The sequence below is a fragment of the Trachypithecus francoisi genome, unplaced genomic scaffold (assembly GCF_009764315.1).
Source record: "Trachypithecus francoisi isolate TF-2019V2 unplaced genomic scaffold, Tfra_2.0 Lachesis_group8, whole genome shotgun sequence".
Lineage (NCBI taxonomy): Eukaryota > Metazoa > Chordata > Mammalia > Primates > Cercopithecidae > Trachypithecus > Trachypithecus francoisi.
The window spans coordinates 30,275,528-30,302,747 of NW_022681473.1; the positions used below are offsets into that span (position 1 = coordinate 30,275,528).

The 27,220-nt window shown below is 45.3% G+C and overlaps 1 protein-coding gene across 3 annotated transcripts in view; it reads left to right on the forward strand.

Annotated features, from left to right (window-relative positions):
- Nucleotides 1-26,166, forward strand: part of ELF5 (E74 like ETS transcription factor 5) — a 47,114-nt gene extending 20,948 nt beyond the window's left edge. For all 3 annotated transcript variants that reach the window (XM_033205381.1, XM_033205383.1, XM_033205382.1), the window contains exons 3-7: nucleotides 11,033-11,266; nucleotides 14,621-14,671; nucleotides 22,447-22,515; nucleotides 23,993-24,188; nucleotides 24,648-26,166. In XM_033205381.1, coding sequence (XP_033061272.1) covers nucleotides 11,033-11,266; nucleotides 14,621-14,671; nucleotides 22,447-22,515; nucleotides 23,993-24,188; nucleotides 24,648-24,744 — 647 coding nt within the window. In that variant the 3' untranslated portion in view covers nucleotides 24,745-26,166. The remainder of the gene's footprint in view (nucleotides 1-11,032; nucleotides 11,267-14,620; nucleotides 14,672-22,446; nucleotides 22,516-23,992; nucleotides 24,189-24,647) is intronic.
- The last annotated feature ends 1,054 nt before the right edge of the window (nucleotides 26,167-27,220 follow it).

Sequence of the window (27,220 nt, forward strand, 5' to 3'; positions counted from 1 at the left end):
GCTGTCAGTCCTCACTGAATGTTAACCCCATGTAGGAGTCCAGACTCAGTATCCGGAGGCAGGCAGTGTGCAAAAGAGGCTATGTCTCCAGGGGCTGCAAAAAGTCCACTACCAGAAGCCCCTGCATCTGGGGCCAGAGGCCAGGCCACACTCACAGACTTGAGGCACTTACCTACATAATGGAATCCCACACCTGCCCTCACCCTACAAGGACACACACACACGTGCATGCGCGTGCACACGCGCATGTGTGAAATCTCTTACCCTCATCTGGAAGGTCTAGATCATTGCATTTGGACTTGAATCGAACAGATACATTGTACAATTCTCCTTTAGGTGTAAGAAGCACCTTATTTCCCAGAAAGATATGAGAAATGTACTCCATCTCCTTACCTTGAAATTTAGTTAACAGGTTAAATCCGAAGGAGGAAAATGAAAACTTTCAAGTCGCCCTGCCCTCTCTATGTGTCCCACAGTGGTGGGGCCCAGCTCCAAGCTCTCTCTAACTATGCATAATGCCAGGCCTCACTTAACCCAGACCTGCCATTGTGGGAGCCCCTTCTTTCTGCCTATTCTGCTGGGAAGCAGTTGGGGTGGCAGTGGGAGGGGCAGGCCACAACCACTTGCCCCAGGCAATGGCCTGGACAGTGAAGCAGCAGCTCTGTGTCATGAAGACCTGGTGTGTCCCAAATGGGAAGTCTGGCTTTGACACTGGCTGTGTCATCTTAACCTCTCATGTCCCAGTTAGTTTTCTCATCTGTAAAATGGGAATGACCACAATGCTACACAATGACTCATATGTGAATGAAATGAGTTATTACATGGGAAATGTTTACGACACAGTCTGGTACCTGGTAAGCACACATAAGTGTTCAAAAAATTGAAGGATTAGCTGGACGTGGTGGCTCACACCTGTAATCCTAGCACTTTGGAAGGCCGAGGCAGGATTATCACTTGAGCGTGGAAATTGGAGACCAGCCTGGGCAACATAGTGAGACCTCGTATCTGTAAAAAATTGTTTAAAAATTAGCTGGGTATGGTGGCACATGCCTGTAGTCCTAGCTACTTGGGAGGCTGAGGCAGGAGGATCCCTTGAGCCTGGAAGACCAAGGCTAGAGTGAGCTGTAATCATGGCACTGCACTCCAGCCTGAGCGACAGAGAGAGAAAAAAAAAAGGGGGTCAGGGAGCAGGCACAGTGGTTCCTGCCTGTAATCCCAGCACTTTGGGAGGCCAAGGCAGGCAGATCACCTGAGGTCAGGAATTTGAGACCAGCCTGGGCAATGTGGAGAAACCCCGTCTCTATGAAAAAATACAAAAATTAGCTGGACATGGTGGCACGCACCTGTAGTCCCAGCTACTCGGGAGGCTGAGGCAGGAGGATCCCTTGAGCTCAGAAGTTTGAAGCTGCAGTGAGCTGTGAATGTGCCACTGCATTCCAGCCTGAGCAACAGGGGAGACTCTATGTCAAAAAAAAAAAAAAAAAAAGAATTAGTTTCGGTTTGGGATAATGAATAAGTTCTGGAAGTGAATAGCACCAATGACTGCACAACAATGTGAATGTACTCAATGCCACTGAACTGGACCCTTAAGAAGAGTTAAAATGGTTAAGCATTATATTGTGTATATTTTGCCACAATTTTAAAGAATGAAGTTAACAGACGTGATCACCAGTGGCGTTGCCAAAGTTCCTAAATCCATCCAAGTCTTAGATACTCAGATACGGCTCTCCGGCCAGAGGCTTCTGCATTTCCATCAGCGTCATGAAAGGTTAGACCAGGTCATTGCTAGGATTCCTTCCAGAAGCTTCTGTGATTCCTGCATCAGGCAATATCGAAGACACAGCCTTCTCTTCCCACGACTCATTGAGAGAACAGAAATTCCCATTAAGGCATGTGGCCAGTGAAAATAAAATATCCTTCGAGACTGGCCCAGGTTCCTAAGGCTCCCTGAGGGATGGAGCCCCCAGGCTGTCGAGTAGCCACCAGCCCTCGGTATTTTAGGGGAAGCTGAGTATCTCTGACCTCCAAAAGGCCAAAGTTAAGTGCGAAATGTTCACCTGGAGTAAACACCTCTCTTGGAGCTGCCTAGGCACCAGGTGAGCCTCATAGCCCCTGCTCTCCTCCGCATCCCACAAGTGGGAGGAATAGCAGGAGGGGCCTTCTGTCTTTTTTCAACAAGGATGTTGCCACCCAGAGAGGTGCATCTGTCTGGAGTTTCTGCAAAAGCCCCCTCTGCCAGGGCTGGGTCAGGAGACAGCCAGCTTTGCCTCTGGGCACTGCTCAGCCAACATTCCCTGCTCTGTGGCCAGCGGGCTCTGAGACACCTCTCCTGAGGTCCTTACCCACCTCCCGGGAAATACTATCTGGAATTCTGGGCCCCCCTAAAGATTGTCCCAATGGCAGCTTCCTGTTCACCCAGGTTATGGGCAGGCACTGCCACTTACCAGCCATGCGACCTGCAGCCAGTTTTTTGAGATATGCTTTCCTCTGCCTCCTAGAGCTGGCGAGATTGAATGAGATTTTGTGTACAAAGTGTTTAGTCACATGTCTGGCACTTGGGAAGTGCTCTCCCTAGCCAAGAACTCCTCACCACTCCCTGTTGGGTAGAAAAACAGCCTTCCCTCTCCTCTCTTCATTGTCCATATTGAACAAAAATAACAACAGATCTCCATCTCAAGCTTCCCAGTTCAGAATTTTTAACAGCTTAGATATTTGAGACCTGAGGGAAGGGAAGTAAAAGGAGAAAAAAAAAAAAAAATGATGCGCCTTCTAGACAAATGATGTCTGGGAGAAGGAAGGGTGGAACACTCAGCCTATTTAGGAAAACCAGCTGTTCTCAAAAACCCTTCAAATGGCTTGAGCAGAGTGCCGCTGAATCCGTGCCCTGGTGTGGTAACCACACAGGATTCTGACCTGTTCTTTGAAGCAGGACTTCTGCTTGGCTGCACTGCAGGCTGGAGGATGGACAGTCACAGATTGCAAAATACTCTAGAATTTCATGAACTCACCCTGCCTTGCCTGTGGCTTTTTCAAAGTAAAGAATGATGACTACTGGAAAATGTATCCAAGTGGGCGGGAGGGTTGGTTGGGGGGGGGAGGCTGCATGTAGTTCACATGCATATGATATTTTTAAAAGATGGTTTCTCCAGTCGAGTTCCAGTAGCCAACCCTCCGGTAGTCATTGAGTACCCTGGCCTTGCCGCTACTTTCTTTCTGGAGTTCTTTCCTTAACCTCCACGGACCCACATCCCTCCCCTGACAGCCAATGTGCCACACACACACATGGAGCGCCTCCTTTGCTTTGTAATCTTGTTTATACTTTGTCAGCTGCAGAGGTTTCTAAACTGAGGTTCCTGAGAGGCTTTGGGGGTTTCCCAGATGTTCCTCAGGGACCACCAGAGAAGGCAGTGGAAGTGACATTTGAGAAGATGGGGCTTCAGTCCTTCTGTCTCCACCTCCATCCCTAAGCGTGCTTCTCCACTTTAATTCTGAAGACAGTAGAGCACAGTGAGGCTGGGCTGCAGGAGCCAGAATACACCCAGATAACCCATTCCTAGCTCTGCCACTTACGGGTTATGTGAGCTTGAAAAGGGTCACACCCTTGAACCTTACTTTCTCCCTTTGTAAAGTGAGTTACATGATATAGGACTTCATAGCATTGCGTTGAGGACAACATGAGAAAGCACAAAGCATTTAGCGTGATGACAGACACATACTAAGTGCTCGATAAATATGTTAGCTATAATATTATTGCACAATGTGAGATTTTATTTGAAGAAAGCACTTTTTGTAAGGGAAGAAAGGTGCAAAACCCACTGGTCAGAGAAAGAGGCATTTGGATCCCCACATGGGCTTTCCTAAGCAAGCTTCATGTTTTACGTACAGAAGTTTGAAAGCAGATACAAAGGAAAGAATCTAAGAACTTCTAAATCAAAACCAGATCAACAAATAACAAAATCATCTGAAAGTCTGAGGTGAGCCCTGTGGCAGCACCCACACCTCAGGAGGACTCACCTCTAGCCCAGTCAACATGCACCTGAGTCTTCTGGTTGGCCATGGCCCCAGGACTGCTCAGAGCTTGGCTCTCTTGGCCCTTTCCTAACTACATGGCTCCCAAGGCCATGGCTACTTTGCAGCCAGCCCTTCTCCTCTTTTCTCTATCCAGTTTCCTATGCTGCACTGGACTTTACTTTTCCATCTCATGCTCTAAATCTTTCCACAGGCTATGCTGGAAAGCCAGGAAGAGGTATGGGATGGAGCTGGACTGGCTCTGGGAGGAAACTTAAAAGCCATTTATCATTTCAGGTTTTCCCTCATAAAGTCCTTCCTTTCAGTGACAAAGCAGCAATTGATGGTGCCTCTGCTGCCCAGTTCATTCACCACCTCTCTTCAGTGCTGCCCCGGGCAAAACACTTTCCCAACTCCCTGTGCTAGTAAATCATGCTAATTATGGTCCAAGGTTGTCTAACTCAGGCCTCCTCTGACCCAGACTGTCTGTCTTGTCCCAGCCAAGCCCTGAGCTTGCTTTACTGTAGTTGTTCCTCAGCTAGATTGAGGAAGACCCTGTTTCCCTAAGAACAAATGTAGTCCCAAAATAATAACCAATAACAGGTGACTTATACTGAAAACTTACTGTCATTCAGATACTGGGCTAAGTTCTTTACATGCATCATTTCCTTTTCACAACAAACTTCCTAAGATATAAGTACTATTGTTATTTTTATTTTACCAGTGAAGGAAGTTGAGGTCCAGAGAGGTTAGGACAGTTTGTTAGAGTTGCACAGCTAATCCATCGAAGAGCCAAGATTTCAAATCAGGAAGGTCCATCTCCACAGCCAAGCTCAGTTGCCACACCCAACCCTGTGACTTCTATTGGAAGCTCCCTTCCACTCCAAGAAGCTCATTGGCAGAATCCTAGAATGGAGGCTGAGAACAAGAATTGGATTCTTGTACAGAATTCCTGTAGCTGGCAGGTTCATCTAACTTCATAAACTTTCTTATCACTGCTCCCCAGTCAGCAGAGGAGAAAGATCAAGATCTGCTCCAGAGGGACATAACTGAAAGCTCTAAGCTCAAACTTCTTTTACAACCTGCAGATTTTGCATTCTGCTGCATATCTATTTTGTTGTAATATAAAAATCACACCAGGCATAGTGGCTCATGCCTGAAATCCCAACAATTTGGGAGGCTAAAGCAGGAGGATTGCCTGAGCCCAGGAGTTCAAGACCAATCAGCCTGGGCAACATGGTGAGACCCCGTTTCTACAAAATTAAAAAATTAGCCGTGCATGGTGTTGCACACCTGTGGTCCCAGCTACTCAAGAGGCTGAGGCAGGAGGATTGCTTGAGCCCAGGAGGGTGAGCCTGCAGTGAGCTGTGTTCAAGCAACTGCACTCCAACCCAGATGACAGAGTGAGACCCTGTCTCAAAACAAACAAACAAACAAAAAATTAAAATTTTCCCTCAAAATTTTTGCTTTGAGTGAGGCTCCAAGAAAATGAACAGTGTGGGTTCCAAGATCTTTATATAGGAAGGGCTTAGGGACAACAATCCATTTGGAAGAGATGGCCAAAGGACTTGTCTGGATTTGTTTTTTTTTTTTTTTTTTTTGGAGATGGAGTTTCTTCTCTCCTGTCACCCAGGCTGGAGTGCAATGGCGCCATCTCGGCTCGCTGCAACCTCCACCTCCCAGGTTCAAGCAATTCTTCTGCCTCAGCCTCTCAAGTAGCTGGGATTACAGGTGTGCACCACCAAACCCATGTAATTTTTGTATTATTAGTAGAGACGGGATTTCACCTCGTTGGCCAGGCTGGTCTCGAACCCCTGATCTCAGGTGATACACCTGCTTCAGCCTCCCAAAGTTCTGGGATTACAGGCGTGAGCCCCTGCACCCAACCTGGAAATGATTTTTTAAGAACACTGCTTAATAAGGTTGAGAAGACATCAATTATCTATAACAAAGAATGGAGGTGGGGGATTATCGGACCCACCCTCTGGCCTATCTATTGAAGATGCACAATGAATATTACGTGACTTTCAATTAACTGCTCTGCGCACCCTGGGGATACAGCACCACCACCAGCACGCTCTCCTCTGCTCAGTTTCAGAAGCCTGAGTCTTGTGTGCATCCTGATGATTAAGCATTTTACAAAGTCAAACGCAGACTCGCCTGTGTCCCCAGCTTTTAAACCAAAGATGGCAGCATTAAGGCATCTAACTCAGGCTGGCAATGCAGAGACAAATTGGCTAGGTTTGGTTTCTAAGTCTGGTTTCTAATATAATTCCTATTTTTTTAATGAAGAAAATAAACCGAAGGTCTAGAAAGGGACAAAGCTGCTGGCTTACACATTTAAAAAAAAATTAGACGTGTTTGAAGGAATGTAATTAAAGTGGTGGCATGGGAAGCCCAGGAGGTAACCCTAATATTGACAAGTGTAAGTGGATGATATTTAATGAGCACTTGCCATAAGCCTGGCCCTGTTCTAAGTACTTTCTATGTATTAATTTACATAATCCTTTTACTAGACCAAATAAGTAGGTCCTATTATTTTTATTTTGCAGATGAGTCCAAGGAGGCAGGACTACTAAGTGTGAGAGACCATATGCCCTTTCAACTTTGAAGGGGAATTCAAAATATAGGAATCCTGGTTTCAAGTTTGAGAACAGTGATTTTCAAGGAGCCTCCTGGAGCTAGTACCTTCACCTCCACTCCCGGCAAAACAGGGTTGCTTTTTTCCAGATGTTTTAACTTGAAGAAAATATTATTCAACCATAAAAGAATCCTTCAAAGTCTTAGCATGCCCACTCTAAACAATAATCTTGAAGGAGACAAGTGTTGAAAAGCCTGTGAGATTCTTCATCGCAAAGTGATGGCCAGGAGTGATCCAGCGCATGAAAACATTTTGACTGGGCTTCCCGTGGTGTTTTGTAAAAATCAAGTCAGTTGCCACACTTGAAAATAGAAATCAGGAGATTTCAGTTAGTAATCTGGTCCTGGCAACACAAGGCCCACCTTTCCACAAGGCAAGGGGTCAGGTAACCATTGCCCACTTTGGCGTGAACTTTCCAATCCCCACTGTCTCCACATGGGGCCACTTCAGGCATAGACATTATTTGCTGACCCTGTGGGCATGTGGTGCACCTACCAGCGCTGAAAGCTAAAGTCCTCCTTCTGAATTTAAATGCATCTCAGGCTATAGCATCACTTGTGAAAATACCCCCAGAATTTCTGAAAACTCCCTCTAGCTCAATTCTTCCATCCAATGCAGCTGGCCCTGAAACAGTGTCCTGACCCACTTCAGACTTCAAAGGAGCTGGCAGAGCCTGCTGCTTAATAATAGTGACCTATGGGCATTCAGAGTAAGCCTACCAGGCCCAGGATGGGTCTCTATGGTTGACAGAGAGAGAAGGGCCTCATGGCTCAACTTCCTCAAAATGTTGAGATTATTTTATAAATGATAGAAGCATTGAGAAAATCACTTTACATTTCTAGACAACACAACCCATTAAAAATAATATAGTCTGCCAGTATATTACCCCTTATTTTATTCCCCTGAGTTCATGTCTTCCAAGTAGCAAAAGGGTCTTCATCATGTCTTCATTAAGGTTCTAAACACTATCATCTTCAGTCTCTCCATCCTTTCTGATTCTTCAAACCTAGATTGTATTTTTTATTTTTTCTAGTCAGGCTCTGCTTATCCATTATTTATAATTACAATTATACATATGTGCCTTCATCCAAATCTAACTTTAGTCAGTCTTGAGATATGTGCCCAATTTGGTCCTCCTCAACCAAGAAGAGTGGGGCATGGTAGGAGGGAAAATGCCCACAATCAAAAAGAGTTGGCGGGGCCTAACTCCTTTACTGACCAGCCGTGTGACCTTACAGGGGTCCCGTCAGTCCCTGGAACGGCAGTCTCCTCATGTGTAAAGTGGAGAGAGTGTCAGTCACCTGGTCAGTCACACTCACTGAGGTAGGCCTGTGGTGGGCTAGGCCAGGCTCCAAGCACTCCTGGTTCAGGGTGAGCAAAAGCTCTAGGTCTGGAGGGGAGGGATGAGGAGGACGCCTGAGGGGCACTGAGTGGGGAGGGGGAGACCCTCTGAGGGGGAGTGAGGATGAGCAGACATTCCTCCGGAGAAGGCAGATGGGGACCACGTTCCATCCAAAGAGAAGCCCCTGTGAGAAGACTCTGGGCCATGGAGCCTCCTGAGAGAGGAGAGCAGTAGAGGGACTGTTGAGGAAGGGCTGACGGCGGCCTCCCTCGTCTGGGCAGCCTCCGCTCTGCCGCCCTCCTCCGGTCCTGAGGATGGGACCCCCGGAAAAGCGCCCCCTGGAGGCCTGCCATAGCACCCAGAGCAGCCATTTTCCTCCCAGCTCTGGGGCTGTAGAAGGAGCTTGTGGATGAGGAGAGGGAGCCTCCACAAGGCTCTGGCTCCCCTCCAGGGGCCAGGGCCGCACACAAAGCGCTCTGTGGGTGAGCTTCAAAGCCGAGCGCCGAGGAGCAGGGAGCCAGCGCCAGCAACACCTTCCCGGCGTGGGGCCGACTCCCCGCCCGGGCGTTTCTCCGAATCCTTGAGGCCCTCTTGGCTTCCGCAAACAATATGGCCCTCTTCAAGTGCCAAAGAAAATAACAAGCGGGTGGAAGCAGAGAGGGGAGGGGAGGGAAACAGGGGAACAGAGCCTTGGCGAAACCTTTCCATGAAAAGAAATCAACTGTGCCTTCCACGGCCGCATACTGATAGCCATCTAGGGCAGGGCACGGGCAAAACCCGCAGCTGAAAAATGTCAAGGCTCATAAACATCTCTCAGTGGACGCCAGGAAAGTCCAGAGGCCCCTCAGGTTTACTAAAGCCAGAAATCAGTAGATGAAAGCTCAGGCCGAACTCAGGAGTGGCCCCTTGTTCTGCCAGGAGCCCCTGCCTGCCCTGAAGAGCCCCCACAGGCCTGGTAGGCCGGCTCCAGCCAGTGGCCAGTGAGCAAGACCTGAGTCATCGGTCTCACCGGCTCCCTGGCTCTTCCTATCTGCCAGGTAGAGGCTACGACATCAGCCTCAAGCACCCTGGCACAATATTGATGCTTTGATGTGAATGCGTATAAAATTCTGAAAATTTTTAAATATATTAAATCAACTGCCCCTCCACCCCCCTTTGGTGGTAAAAGAGATCTCTGGAAGACCTTTGAGTTTTAAGGGGAGCCTCTATCTCCTCTTTTGTGGAATAGCACAGTTACACCTACTGGATAGGATTGTTGAGAGGACCTGAGAAACTTGAGACGACAAAAACACGTAACGCCTCGGCTGGCACGCAGAGGGTGCCTGAGTGAGTAGTAGCACCTGACTGGCACAGGACCCACCTCCTGCCTGGAATCATCAGCAACTGACAATGGTGCGAGTTCTACTCACCTTTAAATGCTGCAAATGCACTGCTGCCATTTGCTGTGGAGTCTAACATGTGAGGGACCCTTTCTGTCATTGTCACCTTAGCCACTCTCTGCTCTCTGCCTTTCTTCTCAGGCCCTCGTGTTGTGTTCTCTCCAGCTCTCTCTGTGCCTCAGCCACTCTTCATGTTCCATCTCTGCTCTGTGCTGACCCTCTGAGGACCGGTAGGGCGGCGTGGGGAGAGCAATGGCTTTCGAGTTCAGGCAAGGGTTCAAATCCAGCTCTGCCACACACTGGCGTGGGTTCTTGGGAAAGTCCTTCATGACTTTCAAGTTCCTCTTCTGTGATCTCCTGGGGGACAGGGACCAAACCTGTCTGCCTTAAATCCTTAACACACAATGTCTGGCTGTTCATAGTAGATATTCAATAATAATGTTTGTAATAGCATTTAAATCCTCCAGGCTCTGTTCCAGGTACTTTTATGTATATTAAGTCCTTTAATCTGCAGAGCAACACTATGATATAGGTGCTATAATTATTCCAAATTTACTGGTAAGGAAACTAAAGCTTTTATTTATTGAAGGAAATGAATAAATGAATGAATGTATTCCATGGCAGATACAATAATTGTTTATGTCAAAGAGCCTGACCAAGTAACTAATACCTCACCTCTTCCATACCTTATGTCCACCCTACCTTCCATTTCTCCTGAGAACGGTAGGACAGAACTGTCGAACACCGAATCTCTACCCCTGGGCCAGGCAGAGCCACATCCCAGCCTCCCAGACAGATGGCACTCACAACTGTCTACGCATGTACACAACTCCTCTAAAGGAGGGAGGGGCTCTGATCTCAGGATATAAATTACTCCGAACACCACCAAAAACACAAGAACAACAATACAACCAAGTGTCCCGTGACCACCTTCCTCTAGAGGTGCCTACCATGGTGACCCAAGGACTGTCAGACTCTGGGCAATGTCTAATAACCCAAAGTTCTTGGCACAAGATGGCCAGTAACTGTACAGAAACAAATAGCCAGCATTGGGCAGCTGTCCTTTAAAGCACAGGGAATCAAACCAGCTTCAAATGGTGTCTGACACACAGTAGGCATTTAGTAACTATTGAATTGGTTGGTAAGTTTCTGTGCACCATTCTACATACATTAACCCCAAACTCCATAATAGTCCTGGATGTTGAGCATATTGTCCCCATTTTACAGATGAGGAAACTGAGACTTCAATGCCCACAGACCTTGCCCAAGTGGAAAGTAGTAGAATCAGAATTTCAACCCAGCTTGTCAAACAGCTGAGTTTGTTTTTTTGATATCATGTTATCTGGAATCAAATAACTGAAGGGCTGTTTTCTTTCTTTCTCCACTAAATGCCTTTTTTTAAGCATCAGCGTTAAGTCTGGTTATTTCTTGTCCCTGTCATTCCCTCTCTGATGCCAAAGTTCATCTTTGTAGGATCCAGTCCCTCTGATTTTCTCTGCAGAATAGAAGGTGACCTGGGCACTGCAGAACACCCAGGACTGGAGGCCCTTTCAACTCGTTGGCTGAGGGATGAGGTTGTCACTTAACTGATGGATCCTTCAGGGGCCCTCTCAAAGGCTGTCTTGGGACTGTTGTCCCTCACTTCTTTCTCCTTTGGTGCAGCCTGCGACTCATACTGGACATCAGTCCACCCTGAATACTGGACTAAGCGTCACGTGTGGGAGTGGCTCCAGTTCTGCTGTGATCAGTACAAGTTGGACACCAATTGCATCTCCTTCTGCCACTTCAACATCAGCGGCCTGCAGCTGTGCAGCATGACGCAGGAGGAGTTTGTCGAGGCAGCTGGCCTCTGCGGCGAGTACCTGTACTTCATCCTCCAGAACATCCGCACACAAGGTCAGTGTTCAGAGGGCCGGGCCTCCAGGGGAGGGACCAGGATTAGGACCAAACCACTTTGAGAAGTCCTTTCCCATCGTGTGACTTGCACAGCAAAATTTTACTAACTGGAGTTCTCGTTAACCCAAACCTTCAATAACTGGAAGCTAGTATGCCAGAATTGGGGATTTTAGGGAAAAAGGAGCAAGTTACAAAAATTCAAGTTGAGTGCATTTAAAAAAAAAAAAAAAAACACCACGTTCAGGGACTGCCCAGGCACCAGGCTGATAATAATACAGTATCTTCATAATGATTTGAAACCACACAGGATTGGCAAAAAAGAGGTTTGTGCTTCATCTCTCATTAAGCGGAAGAGGAATATAATTAAATAGACTCCCCATTTCCACAGGAGTCCAGCTAATCATCATCACATTCCTAATGGTCAAGGATCAAGTGGCCAGAAGGTGGCGCCAATAGCATTATTTAACCTTCAACTGGCCTTTTGCATGCACAATGTCGATGGACATTTTTTCAATCCAGAAAGGTTCTTTGAGAACATCGAGCTCTAATGTTTCAAAATCACACATAGATAAAGGAACTGATATCCTGAGACATTGAGTAACTTCCTCAAGGTCACACAGCAAACAGGGCTGATTCACAGAAAGTCAGTACAAAGCGAGGACTTGGAGATCCGAAAGACCTGTGTTCCAATCCTGGCTCCAATACTCCCGAGCTATGGAACCTCTGGTGAGTGGCTTAACCTGCCGGAATCCCCACCGCCTCATCTGTCCAATGGAATAATGACACCTCCATGGGCTTTTTGAGAGGATTCAGGGAAGTATTACCTAGCACAGCATATGAAGATAGAAATGCATGTAGTAAATGGCAGCTGTTTCCATCATCATTAATATAACCAAGAGGTGTATTATAGGATGTTAAAGGAAACATATCTCAGCTCAATTTTAAGAAGGACCCTTTTAAAAGTTAGCAGTTTCTTTTGAAAAGGTAATTCAGAAGATACAGGAGATAGGACGATCCCACCACTATAGATAATCAAGTAGTCCAATAGCCCCCCGCTTGAAAAGGAGGCTATGATAGCGACTCTTGTTTGGACAGAAAACCCACAGAGGACCCTCCTGCTCTGTAATTTTTTGCCCTCCTCTTGATCCTCATCCATCATGAGCGCTTAAGGGCAGAAAAGCTAAGAATGGTGGCCCTTGGGCACTACATGGCTTGGGCCCTGGGAGCCAAAACTCCAGTGACAATGACCTGCCAAGAGCTGTGATCTGTGTCCTGTGCTCAGAGAGGGCACTCCCTGAAAGAGGACAAGTTTGACCAAGTCACAACGGCTCCAGAAGAAGGAGCTTGGGACTCCATTTAGGATCCTCCCAAGGGAATAGGCTTACACAAAAATCCTAGGGCCACGGAGAGGGGTGTATTTTATTCTGGAAAAAGATACAGCTTGGCAATGCCAGCTTGGTCAAATGTCAAGTCAATCTCATTCATCTCCACGCCATTGTGCAGCCCCTGTGCTGGCATCTCCCACCTCTCTTCCCTGGCAATGGTCGCATCAAAAAAAAAAAAAAACCTGTTGGCCGGGCAGAGTGGCTCAGGCCTGTAATCCCAATACTTTGGGAGGCTGAGGCAGGCAGATCACCTAAGGTCAGGAATTCAAGACAAGCCTGGCCAACATGGTGAAACCCCGTCTCTACTAAAAATACAAAATTGGCCAGGCATGGTAGTTCGTGCCTATAATCCCAGTTACTCAGGAGGCTGAGGCATGAGAATCACTTGAACTCAGGAGGTGGAGGTTGCAGTGAGCCGAGATTGCACCATTGCACCCCAGCCTGGGCAAAAAGAGCAAAATTCCGTCAAAAAAAAAAAAAAAACCTGTCCCTGGTTTTATTACCCCAGGGCTCTGTGCAAAACTAATAGGCTTTTTAATAGGCCATACATTATCTCTTCTTATTCTAAGGAATTCCTGCAGTCACAATGCCACCTTTAATGGCAGGATTTCAAGCACTCTCTAGGCCAGGAGGGTTCCATGTTGAGCAGTAAAACTATCTACTCCACCAGTCTACTCCATTCTGAAATTCCTCTTTTAATGTTTCTCAATGGATTGTAGATTGTGGAGATATGTATATTGTGATCAAAGTTCACGCTGTCCCCATTTGCCCAGGAAACATCGTTTCTACCTGTGATCCTGGAGTAATTATTGTTACCATAGCACTACCTTTCATTCTCAAAAGTGTCTCCATTTGGATCATAAATTCTACAGTGAACTGGGGGTTATTACTTCATGTATGCCTTATACCTCCCCATAGGTTTGGACTCTGGCAGAACAGGACACAGAACAAGGCAGTTTTGTCGAGGAGAGTAGCTGGAAGGGGGCTGGAAGGCCTGGGCATCATCTAGCACCGTAGGTATTGCAGTAGGATTTAAGGGCCCAGACACCTGGGGACACTGGTTGCTGAGAGGCAAGGTCAGAGGGTGGCTTCCGCAGCCTAGGAGAGGAATGAGCCCCTCTTCCATCTCCCATCCTGTTCTCAGTCGGCCCTTTGGACAGAGTCAACTGAGGCGCCTGGCTGACCAAAACCAATGAGAACATGACACCAGGAACAAACAATCACAACTGTGCCCTGCTCCAGTCTGCTTAGCAAATAGAAATTAGTCCTCATGTTGGACCAAGCTAGGACATAAGTATCTTCAGCCTACCCTGCTACGTGAAAACACAATCTGACACTCCTTTCAACCTCAGCCCACCTCATTCTACAGAGGAGGGAACCAAGGCCCTGACGTCATTTTCCACATCCTCATTAAACTTGGCATTCACATAGACCTTTGCACTTCTTGCAACCTCTTATGTCCATTCTCCCCACTGACCAGCACATAACAGGCATTCCAATCCCCAAGGGATTAGAGGTCATGTCAGAGACTATAGACTCTTAGCCAAAGGGGGGCTTAGTGGGTATTTTATCTCGTGATATCAGTGAGAAAAACCAACAAGTCCAGAGACTGAGTGACTGGGCAAGGCTGCACAGGAGTCAGTAGCCCAGCCCAGCTCAGAGCCCAGTCCTGGACCCCAGACTAGAGCTTACTCCCAAGTGCCTGCTCAGAAAATCTGCAGAGGCTGCTGGGAAGCCTGGTTCTGGGTGCTCCCTCCAAATGACCTTTAAAAATGAGGAAATTATCACCTCTCGGGGATGGCTTCAGGGTGGCACTCTAAGGCCAGATGGTCTCCAAGGTTCCCGCTAAAATATAACCAACCTCAAGAGGAACAGTCACTCCACTTCCCTCCAGTACCCCCTCTCCTGGCCTGGTCAGTGGAAACCAGGATTGCATGGTATGCTTTGTGGATTTTTTTTTCTTTCTCAGGTTACTCCTTTTTTAATGACGCTGAAGAAAGCAAGCCCACCATCAAAGACTGTAAGTAACCAAGCGCAAACCACCCAAGGTTCTGTCAAGACTGTCATTGGCACATGGGCTTGACCATTCTTTTAGGATCATACTGAAAAGCTGATGAACCGAAACAATCCCAGACCTGGAGAAGGCAGTGGGGAAAAGCGTGGTGGAAAGAGTATGACAGAAAGAGCGTGGGCATGGGTCTGTAGGACCATAGCTTGGGTCTGTGGATTGCTTATCCTCTGAAACTCCACTCCCCTATCTGTAAAATAGTGTGACCCTTGTGGGTCGTGGTGAGTTTGAGAAACGATGCACACAAAGAGCCCAGGATGCGCCACCAGTGTACATGCTCCCAAAACCAGTATCCGTTTGTCTATGTATTACTTCTAATACTTCTAATTAGAAGTATTAGAAGCCTTGTGGTTCATCATGCTTAAGAAGACTCTGAGCTCACTAAGTAGGTAGAGTTTATGATTATAAGATGATGGAGGATCTCAAATAACCCTGTTGATGCTAATGATTAACCTTCCCTGTTTCACTTTGGCCAATGAAGAAGGCTTGGGAAAGGGATCTTTGGTGCTTTCATTTTTTAAAGATGACAGTGATGATTGCTATTAGTTACTGAGTCCCTGGCCCAGAAGCCAGGAGGAGATGTGGTCCTGGGCAAACCCCATTCCCCCATGGGCTTCAGCTCAGTCATCTGCAGAGAGGGAGCAGAGCACATGGTGATTTCCAAGGCCTCTGAAGGGTGCAAACTGGAGGGGCAGACACAGAGGGAGTGTTCTTATGGTTTATGGTTTTTTTCCTCCTTAAAGTCCCAAACAATCAGCTGAGGACTCACGTTACTTGGATCCTAGTTAACAAAAGTTTTTGGAATTTTGTGTTTTGTTTTGTTTTTGGTGCTTTAGCACAGGAATAGCCAGTTCGTGGATCACATGCTACAGGCTTAAGCAGGTGTGCCCTGCTCCGCAGACCACCGTTCCCCTCACACGAGCAGCTCTGCATTCTGCCAGGTTTTATCACTCGGGGCCCTCAGGTGTAGCATCTCACCCACCTGTGAACAAAGCTCACACTGCTTCCTGGTGCTGGTAGAATCCCTTATGATCCATCTGCAGCAGCCTGGGGGATGTAAATCCCAGCTTTTACCACCCCACCTAACCCAGGCAAAGCCCCTAGAAGAAATGAGCCTATAAAGCCCGGGAGACATTACTGTGGCCAAAGGCTTGAGCCACAGGCAGGCATTTGCTTTACTCTCTAAGTAGTAGTGACCCAGACCTGACCAACCCTTTCTCCAGGGGTCAGTGTCTTCACCTACAAATGGGAATCACTTGCCAGCCTGCCTTCCACACAACAAAAGGAAGATAATGCAATAGAAAGAGAAGGTGTGCCCAGTAAGTTCTTTTGAAGTAGGTGTTACCTGAATATATAACTAGCCACAGTTAGATTCAGTGTGATGATGATTATGATGACGAGGATGAGGATGAAGATAATAGCTAGCATTTATTGAGTGCTTCCTGTGAACCAGGCCTGGTGCTAAAATCTTTATAGACATTGTGTCAGGTAATCTTCCCAATATGAGACAAGTCCTAGTACTATAACCTTTTTATAGGGGTAGAAACTGAAGCTTAGCGGTTAAAGGTGACATGCTTAGAAGGCAACAGATGAGCCATGTGTGTCTAAATCTGAAGCCCTTCATGCCTTTGCTCCCCTTACCCATTTATTTATCTCCTGTTTCCTTCATTCTTTGAACAAACATTTATTGAACGCTTAATATATGCCAGACCCAGAGCTTGGCACTGTAGCTGCGGTGATGAGCACTATTTGAGTCTTGCTGTCATTGAGGCAAGGTCAGGGTAGAGAGATTAAACAAATAACCCAAATTATAAATACATAACTGCTCATCATGATGATATTATAAAGCAAAAGATCAGGGTGCTTTGTGTGTAATGGGGAAGATTGCATTTAAACTGGGTCCAAAGACAGCTATTTGGAGGGAGAGATATTTGAATTAAAGCATGAGCAGAAGTTAGCCAGGAAAAGAGAGAGAAGAAAAGGTTCCAAGCAGTGAATGGCCAGTGCGGAGGCCCAGATGCAGGAACAATCTTGGTGTCTTAGAGAAAGAACAAAGAAGGCCAGTGAGTCTAGCTTTAGCTTGGCCAGTACAGTAGCCACTAGCCACATGGGGCCAGTTTAATTACTTAAGTTATATTAAAATTCAGCTCCTCAGTTGCATAGCCAAATTTCAGGTGCTCAGTAGCCACAGACGGCTGCCATCTTGAACTGCTCAGATTCTACTGAGCCGTTCAGTTCTGTGATGGTGGAGGCATAATAACTTGTATAACACTCATGGCATCAGTAGTCTCAGCAGCATTAGCAGAAGGAGGGATGGGAGCTGAGGCCGAGAGCAGGGTAGGGCAAGATCACACACCACTTTGTGGGCAGCAGAGTTAGGATTTCATTCTGAGCAAGCTGGAAAGCCACTGAAAGGTCATAAGCATGAAAGTGGTCAGATCACATTTACATTTTAAGATCTCTTGGGCTGCTATTTTCTGGGTCAGAAAGCAGTCTAGCCAGGAGGCTCCTGCCCAGAGGAGTGGGGATGATGGTGGCCTGGACCCAGCGATGGGGAAGAGGTGGGGAGAAGTTTCTAGAAATAGAAGTGGTGGGACAAGGGCTCTGAGCTAGTATCTCAGGAGCATGCACTCATGGAGACAAGCCCTCTGCTGATGGTGGGTGCCACGGGCTCTTCCCTGTCTGCTCCATTTGGGAGCCTAGAACTAGACTGAAGTGAAGGTTAAGAAGTTTAAGTCCACCTGAGAGCCAGCCCCAGAAGCTTTGCCATATTCCAGCCTCAATGTCTTGGTCAGGACACCATGGCCTTCCCCCGAGACCCCTGAGGACCATCTCTGTCTCTCCCCCAACCCTGATGACAATGCTTTCCCCAAACAGAAACCCTAATTGATAGTTTGATGGGCACAAGGGGAGGTATGAAGACAACAGGTTGGTAGTTTATACAATGAGCCCATTTCGGGAAGTCCAGGACATGTGGTCACGGTGCCTATGGCTCGGGTGCTGTTTCATGGTCTCAGATACTCCTTAACACAAAAATGAGAGGTTGCCTTTCAGTGCTGACATGCCATCCAAAGGCCAAGACCTGGCCAGTGAGGACGAAGTGACATCCTGGGGCTTTCTGCAATGTTCCCATTGGGTCTTCAATGAAAATGAATACTAAGCACTTACTATGTGCTAAGCATAACACTGTGCCAAGTATTCTGCTTATGTTATCTCATTTAATCCTTGTCCTAGCTCCATTAGGGAGTGTTATTATCTCCATTTGCATCTGAGGAAACTGGAGGTGTAATAACTTGCAAGTAAGTGCAGGGCTGAGATTCCAACACATTTCCTCAAAGTCTGTGCTTTTTACATTGTGCTATGCACACTCACACATGCACGCACACACACACACACACGCACATATGCACACATGTTCCCAGACCCTTCTGTTCACTCTGCTGCCCACTCAGTTGAGATCCAAGGCCCAGGAACTCCTCAAGGTCTGGGCCCAGCTTGACAACAGTTCAAACAACAGGACTATTTTTAACTTAGTGCCCACTGAAGGTGCCCAGACACACAAGCTACAAAACTGTCAGAGCTGGCCAAAGCAAAACAACCCCTTCCCTCTCTGCTTGGTCTCTTCTCTCCACCTGCCCTACTCCCCACCCACTTCCACTGCAGAAATGCCAGTAGAGGGTATGCTGGGCCCAGGAACCAAGCCTACAGTCCTGGGTTCGCTGCCAGGCACCTCCCTGCTCCTGAGCCTCAGAGCTTCTCTGCACCAGCCTGGCATGGGCTGTGGGCTCTATGGCTGGACTGCGAGTGTCATGGGGATATGATAAACTTGTTTTGGAAACCCTGCAACTCAGGCCCCCACCCCAGCTTTTGGAGTGCTTGCAATCAACAATTGAGGATATATCCTTTGGCCACATTTTAAAAGTGTCCAGGCTCAAGGCCAACCAAGCCTCTCCAAATCCCACAGACTGCAGAGAGCCTGGGCCATGTCTCCTCTAAATCCCCACCAGCTGCAGGGACATAGTCAAGATGACGAAAGTTGTGAGCCAGGGAGAGCTGCACCCTGAAACACAACTGGCATTTACAGAGAAATATAGTGGGTTCATGGTGGTGCTACAGATCCACCACCCAGTGCTGGTGGAGGTTGATTTGGGAACCTGCCTCAATATTAACATGGCAGTAATGACTTCAGCCCCCTGCCCCTGCCACCACCAGCCAAGCAAGGCCTTGACTAGTCAACCAACGAGTATCTTCGAAGCCATCACTGCAGAACTAGGAACAGAGAGAACAGGGTTATCTCGGCAAGACCCACAGAAGTAACTCCCACCAGCCTCATAAACTCCTCTCATGCTGACCTGTACTGTGTTCCTCCCACCAAGCCAGATCCCCTTCCTCCAAAACACAGCAGAAATCATCAAAATCAAAAGGGCAATGTTTTTCCTCCCACTTCCTGCCATTTTGGCATTTCAATGAAAGCTTGTTGTCTACTCACACTTAATAATTCACCTTTGTTTATGACTCCATTTGTTTTCTCTTTTCCTAAAAGATTAAATCAAAACAACAGATCGATCTGGGGATAGTAATAGACACATCTCAGAAGGGTGGGGAAGGTTGAGTGAGCATCCGACAATAGCAAATGCTTAACAAATCTTAGCTAATAATGGTTCATTAAATGTCTATTGAACACCTGCTGTGAAAGACATGATAAAGTAGTAGTTATGAACATTAGCTTTGGAATGAGAACTCTCTGGTTCCACCATCTGGATAAAATTCTTAAGCTCTCTGGGCTTCCAATTCCTCCTCAATAAAATGAAAATCATGATAGTATCACACAGGGTTGTTATAAGGATGAAATGAGATAATCTATGTGAAGCCTTTAACAAGCACTTGGCATTTAATAAGTACTCCATAAGTATCAGCTAATAGTGGAGGAGAAAAAGAGATGAATCTTTCCAGTAAGGTGGGCCCAGTATTGTGACACCAAGGAACACACAGGTGCTCTCTATGAGGCTCATAAGGGGTCTAACCCAGAGGGTCAGTTCAGAGAAGTCTTCCTGAAGAGGTCTTGTGAGAAGTCCGCTGTGTAGAAGTGGAGAGTGGGGAGTCTGTGCAAAGGTCCTGAGGCAGGAGAAAGCCACGCCCCCAATGGAACCATTTGATCCAAGGGAAGGGAAAAAGTTGGGAAGCAGAAAGAGATAAGGCTGGAGATCTGGGTGGGGGTCAGTCTGTGAAAGGCCTACTTACTGTGCAGCCTTCATCCTGGAAGAAATGGGGAGCCACTGCAGGATGTTCAGCCGGCGAGCAGGCATGACCCAATGGCACTGAGAGAAGTCACCCTAAGCAGCAGTGTGGGGCACAGGATGTCATTCCTGCCCTTCATTCAGCAATGGCAGTGTACATACTAGATGATGCAGCAGGGATAGTTGTACAGTATAATGTAGTATAGCATAGCATAGTATAGTATAGTATAGTTGATATGGTATAGTGTAACACAGTGCAGTATAGTTGGTATAGTGTAGCACAGTATAGTATAGTTAGTATACTACAGTACAGTGCAGTATAGTTAGTGCAGTATAGTTAGTATAGTACGGTATAGCATAGTTAGTACAGTCTAGTTTGTATAGTACAGTAGGTACAGTAGAATGTAATATATGGTACAGCATAGTATAGTATAGTATGTACAGTATAGTATGGTTAGTACAGTACAGTATGTATGATTAGTATAGTATGCTGCAGTATAATACTACAGTACAATATAGTTAGTATAATACAGTACAGTATAGTATAGCACAGTACAGTATAGTTAGTATAGTATAGTGCAGTATAAGTATAGTACAGTAGAGTATAGCATAGTTAATGTAGTCTAGTTTGTATAGTACAGTATGTATAGTAGAATGTAATATATGGTGCAGTATAGTTAGTATAGTACGGTATAGTATGGCTAGTACAGTACAGTATGGTATGATTAGTATAGTATGCTGCAGTATAATACAATATAGTACACTTGGTACAGTACAGTATAGTTAATATAATACAGAACAGTATAGTATAGCATAGCACAGTATAGTTAGTATAGTATACTACCATATAATACAATATAGTATAGTTAGTACAGTACAGTTAGTATAGTATAGTACAGTATAGTACAGTATACTGTGGTAAATATAATAGTATCATACAATATAGTATAGTTGGTACAGCACAATACAGTACAGTTGGTATAGTACAGTGTAGGATAGTGTAGATAGTACAGTACAGTAATAGTATAGTTAGTATAGTGCAGTACAGTACAGTGCAGTATGATATAGTATAGTATAGTTGGCATGGTATACTACAGTATAGTCAGTATAGCTGGTCTGGTATAGTACAGTATACAATGTAGTTAGTGTAGTATAGTATAGTACAGTATGGCATAGTTAATATAGTGCGGTACAGTACAGTATAGTTGCTATAGTATGGTACAGCATAGTTAGTACAGTATGGTGTGGCATAGAACAGTATAGTAGTATAGTACAGTATGGTGTGGCATAGAACAGTATAGTTAGTATAGTACAGTATGGTGTGGCATAGAACAGTATAGTTAGTATAGTACGGTATGGTGTGGCATAGTACAGTATAGTTAGTATAGTATGGTATGGTGTGGTATAGAACAGTATAGTTCGTATAGTACAGTATAGTGTGGTATAGAATAGTATAGTTAGGATAATACAGTATGATGTGGTACAGAACAGTATAGTCAGTATAGTATGGTGCAGTACAGTTACTATAGAATAGCACAGTGGCTGCTCAATGATACTGAGCACCTACTATATGCCCAGCAGTGTGCTAGACACTGCAGGGTTACGTCTGGAAACACAAATCCCTGCCTCCTCGTGTACACAGACCGTGAACTTCATGAATAAATACACCATAGAATATGCTTGAATATTCCATGTAAAATGCGGAGCAGTGGGGAGAATGTGCAGACCCAACTTGATGGTCAGAGGAGGCCTCACTGGAAGGTGATTTTGAACCAGGATTGAGATGAGGGCGTGCACAAGCATCCAAGGGAAGAGCGTGCTGGACAAGTGGAAGAGCAACTGCGAAGCCACTGATGTGGAATGTGCCTGTACATTTCCAGAGAGCCTGAAGCCAGGGTGGCTGGGGCAAAACGGCAGGGGGCTAAGAGAAGCAGTGGAGACTGAGTGTGAGCTGGAGGGACAGATCTGGTGCCACCATTTTAAAAACTCATATACTACTCTGGGACAATGCTTGTCCAGGTGTCTCAGGTTGTGACTGACAGCCTGAGTTATCATTTAAGTCAGCACGGAGTTAATGTTTTGCTTTCTACCCTTCATGAGCTCTAGTCTCTTTGCTTCTACTTGTGTCTCTTCCAGTCTGTTCTCCACACAGGAGCAAGAGAGATCTTCTTAAATTGAGGATCTTTGCTCTACACTTTGATATAAAGTCCCAAGTCCTTACTATGGTCTCCTAGGAAGGCCCTGCATGGGCCTCGATCAAAATCAGATTTATTTATTCTCATCAGGGTGGGTGAAATTGAATACAAGTGCTCCTCAAAGCCACATCTTAAAGCATCTTGACATCTGCCACCTACTAATCCCCCCAAAGTGCCTAATGTGGTGTCTTCTACTACAAAGGCATTCAATTAGTGTTTGCTCATTTGGGTATGACTTGAGGTCTGAATGTGGCCTCTGTATCCCTTTCCCCTGCTATAAATTATTCTATTTCAGATGCTGATTCCAATTGCTTGAAAACAAGTGGCATCAAAAGTCAAGACGGTCACAGTCATAGTAGAACAAGTAAGTGCAGGATGCCGGTTTTCATTTCTAATTTCTTAAAACCATTCCTAAGACAAAGTCATCTACTTTAATAAGCTTTGAAACTAACATTTGAGTTGGACCAGTTACTCCCCAAAGAAGGTAGTAAAGAAATCAATGATTGCTTTTATATGTATTATCGAAGTCAGATTGATTTCTTCTCATAAGAGTGGGTGAGATTGAGCATCTGACAATAGCAAATGGTAAACAAATCATAGCTAATAATTATCCATTAAATGTCTATTGAACCATTAAATGTCTTTCGTATTGAACACCTACTATGAAAGACATGATCATAGTTGTAAACATTAGCTTTGGAATGCAAACTCTCTGGGTTCAAGTTCTGGCTCCACCATCTGGAGCCAGGTCCAATCCTGGGTCCACTGTGGCTTCTTCTCAGAGGAGGATAACAAAGAAAACACTGGGAATTGGCAATCCTATTAGCTTCCTCAGCACTAAGAGATCTGCCCAGAACAATGTCAAGCTTGTAATTTCACAAACATGTGTGAAGAAAACAATTGCTATATGCTGGATGTGATTCTAACCACTTGATATGTATTAAATCATTAAATCCTCTAACCTATCCTAGGAGACAGGTACTCTTATTATCCCATTTTATAGATAAAGTAACTCTAAGAGTTTATGGTTATAAAGGTACGAAGAGGTGAATTCAGGACCCAGACCCAGGCAGTGGGACTCCAGAGCTGGTCTTAACCACCAATCATAGAGTAAGAGAAATACCAGCCTGTCATGAAAAATGAAATTTCAGGATCAGTCCACCCAGACAGTTGTGGCTATGGAATCATACAACCATGCTGCCTGTCAGAAAAAAGAATGAAAAGATCATCTGACGGTCATTTCATTCATTCCATAAAAATTAAACTGTAGTTCCATAGAACATCTGTGAGTCATAGTGTTGCCAGTCAACGTAAATTGGGTGTCTCTGAATGTGTGTTTCACAGTTGCTTCGATGGGAGACACAGACATGTCACAGCTCAGTAAGTTTCCAGGTAGAGCAATCAGTCATAACAATGGGAAATATTCCCACAAAGCAGCAATTCTCATGAGCTAGTGAGAAATTGTACATCTCTTCTCTTAAAATTAAAAAAACAAGCTGGGCATGGTGGCTCACGCCTGTAATCCCAGCACTTTGGGAGGCTGAGGCGGGTACATCCCCTGAGGTCAGGAGTTCAAGGCCAGCCTGGTCAACATGGCGAAACCCCATCTCTACTAAAAATACAAAAAATTAGCAGGTGTGATGGTAGGTGCCTGTAATTCCAGCTACTTGGGAGGCTGAAGCAGGAGAATCACTTGAACCCAGGAGGTAGAGGTTGCAGTGAGCCGAGATCACGCCATTGCTCTCCAGCCTGGGTGACAGAGTGAGACTCTGTCTCAAAATAATAATAATAATAAATTTAAAAAACAATTGTAAATAGCTAATGTTTTCCCCTTTTCAAAGGCCTCCAAAGTTCTCATCTATGGGAATTTGTACGAGACCTGCTTCTATTTCCTGAAGAAAACTGTGGCATTCTGGAATGGGAAGATAGGGAACAAGGAATTTTTCGGGTGGTTAAATCAGAAGCCCTGGCAAAGATGTGGGGACAAAGGAAGAAAAATGACAGAATGACATACGAAAAGTTGAGCAGAGCCCTGAGGTAAGTTAATAGCATAAAATACCATGAGCCTTCAAGAAGAGTTATATAAAATCGCTGGCTGTAGAAAATTACACTGTTTTTGCAGGTTTTTTACTTGATAATAGAAAGGTCATGAGACAAAACTTTGGTTGTTAGTTACAGGTAGGATTATGGTTTGTAACTTGACACGCCGTCCTTAGCATTCTTGGCAGTATTCCCCAGGGATCACTCTGAATCCAGGCCATCTCGCACACCCACACACACACACAAAAACACACGTTTTGAACTGAGAATGGTGAGTTTCAGTCTTCAAGATGTCTGTGAAAGGTTTAAGTGTAAGTTGATAACAGGGCGTGAAAATACCAGGGTAACCAAAGACCAGCCTTGTCACCTGAGAGGAATGAGGAGACAGTGTTTGTGTTCTGTTGTTTTCCTAGGGTGCAAGCTCTCCCAGAATTTCTCTTCTGCTTGCTTTTTCAGATACTACTATAAAACAGGAATTCTGGAGCGGGTCGACCGAAGGTTAGTGTACAAATTTGGAAAAAATGCACACGGGTGGCAAGAAGATAAGCTATGATCTGCTCCAGGCATCAAGCTCATTTTATGGATTTCTGTCTTTTAAAACAATCAGATTGCAATAGACATTGGAAAGGCTTCATTTTCTTCTCTCTCTCTTTTTTTAACCTGCAAACATGCTGATAAAATTTCTCCACATCTCAGCTTACATTTGGATTCACATTTGTTGTCTATGGGGGGTGACAGCAGCGACTCTTAAGAAATCCTTTCTTCTCCGTAAGGGGATGAGGGGATGATCTTTTGTGGTGCCTTGATCAAATGTTATTTTCCTAGAGTTGCGGAATGACAACAGCCCATGCCATTGGTGCTGATCAGAGAAAAACTATTCAATTCTGCCATTAGAGACACATCCGATACTCCCATCCCAAAGGTTCAAAAGTGTTCAAATAACTGTGGCAGCTCACCAAAGGTGGGGGAAAGCATGATTAGTTTGCAGGTTATGGTAGGAGAGGGTGAGATATAAGACATACATACTTCAGATTTTAAATTATTAAAGTCAAAAATCCATAGAAAAGTATCCTTTTTTTTTTTTGAGACGGGTTCTCGCTATGTTGCCCGGGGCTGGTCTTGAACTCCTAGGCTCAAGCGATCCTCCCACCTCGGCCTCCCAAAGTACTGTGATTACACTTGTGAGCCACGGCACCTGGGCAGAAAAGTATCTTAATTAGTGAAAGAGCTGAGCCATCGAACTGGGACATAATTGGATTTAGCATAAGTTCTTAGTAAGTTTCTTAACCAGAGCATCTTTTTGACCACTCAGCAAAACTTCCACAGACATCTTTCTGGACTTAAACACTTAACATTAACCACATTATTAATTGTTGCTGAGTTTATTCCTAACTGGTGGCTGACATCTGATATGCAGAGTTAGTCAACAGACACTGGCATCAATTACCAAATCACTGCTGTTTCTATGATTCAAGCTGTCAACACAATAAAATCATAATTCATTGATTCCATCTCTGGTCCAGATGTTAAACATTTATAAAACCGGAAATGTCCTAACAACTCTGTAACGGTCAATTAAATTGCGAGTCTTTGTTTTGTCTTCCTACCTGATGTGTATTCAAATGCTGAAACACATACTCCCTTGACAAAAATAGTGACAGTGAATTTACACCAATAAATGTTCATGGGTTAAGGTCTGCACTGACATTTTCTCATCAATCACTGGAATGTAAGTTATTAGTGGCTTACAGCTAGGTGGACTGCCCCTAGGACTTCTATTTCACCAGAGCAGGAATCAATTGGTGAGGCACTGAACTGCTGTACAGGCTGCAGACCTCCGTACTTAAAGTTGAACTTCAAAGTAACCTGTTTTAAAAAATGTGAATTACTGTAAAATAATCTGTTTTTGGATTCATGTGTTTTCCAGGTGGATATAGTTTGTAAACAATGTGAATAAAGTATTTAACATGTTCAACTGTCTGTGTATCATTCAATTCAGCATGGTAGGCTCAGCAAAACACTGACAACCTGTAAAACCTTTGGTGACGCTTCCATTTCCTAGCAGTTGTGTTGGAGATTTATCTTTTAGTTTTGGAGATGGGTTCTTGCTTGTTGCCCAAGCTGGCCTCGAACTCCCAGGCTCAGGTGATCCTCCCATCTCAGCCTCCCAAGTACCTGGATTACTATGAACCTTTGCCAAATCCACACCACACCCAGCAGGCTGGAGATTTTTAAAGAGTCCAAAAAGATGCAAGAAATATATGGGGTAATCTTACCCTCCACCTTTAATATCGTTAAGACAGAGGTTCCCATCACAAAATGGAGTTCATTGGCATGCATAGCCTACAGATGCATTTTTGTTTGGTGCACATAGCATTGTCTGTTTTTTTGAGCTTTTCTTTTATTTCTTACTGTGACTTCATTGCCTTATTTAGAAATCGAAAGATTCACCTAAAAATCCAGATGTCTAGCTTCTCTTTTAAAATCATATCTGGCAACACTAGTTTCTCAGTCTCTTGTGGTGTTAATTTCCTGGAGCTAAATTGAAGTTGCACCTTTGGACAGAGGATTTGGTCACTTTCTACTGCCTTCTGGACATACAGGTTGTCAGCTGTCATTCAACTTTGTTCTTGCACTACTGATGGTTGTTGTTAAAGCATCCAGAATGCCTTTACATTTTGAATGTGGGACCCATGTCCTGGCCATCTGAAGAGGTAAGTACCATGTTAATGGACCAGTCAGGATGAAAGGAAAGACTGTCCAGGAGAAGAGAAATTAGCTAACAGGAGGGGAATGGGAAATTTTCAAGCGAGAGCTTGGCAGTGACAATAAAGCAGAGCCAAGCAGCTCAGAGGCATGGCAGGGACTGGGGTGGGGCAAACAGGCAGAAGTGCGCAGGACTGCAGAGAAACACACTGTGTAGGAGATGTGGATGCTTTCCCTCCCACCCCCGGGCACCAAGCAGTTCAGAGAACGAAAACATTCATCCTTCTTGCTACTCAAGAAATTTTCATTTTAGGAAACCATTA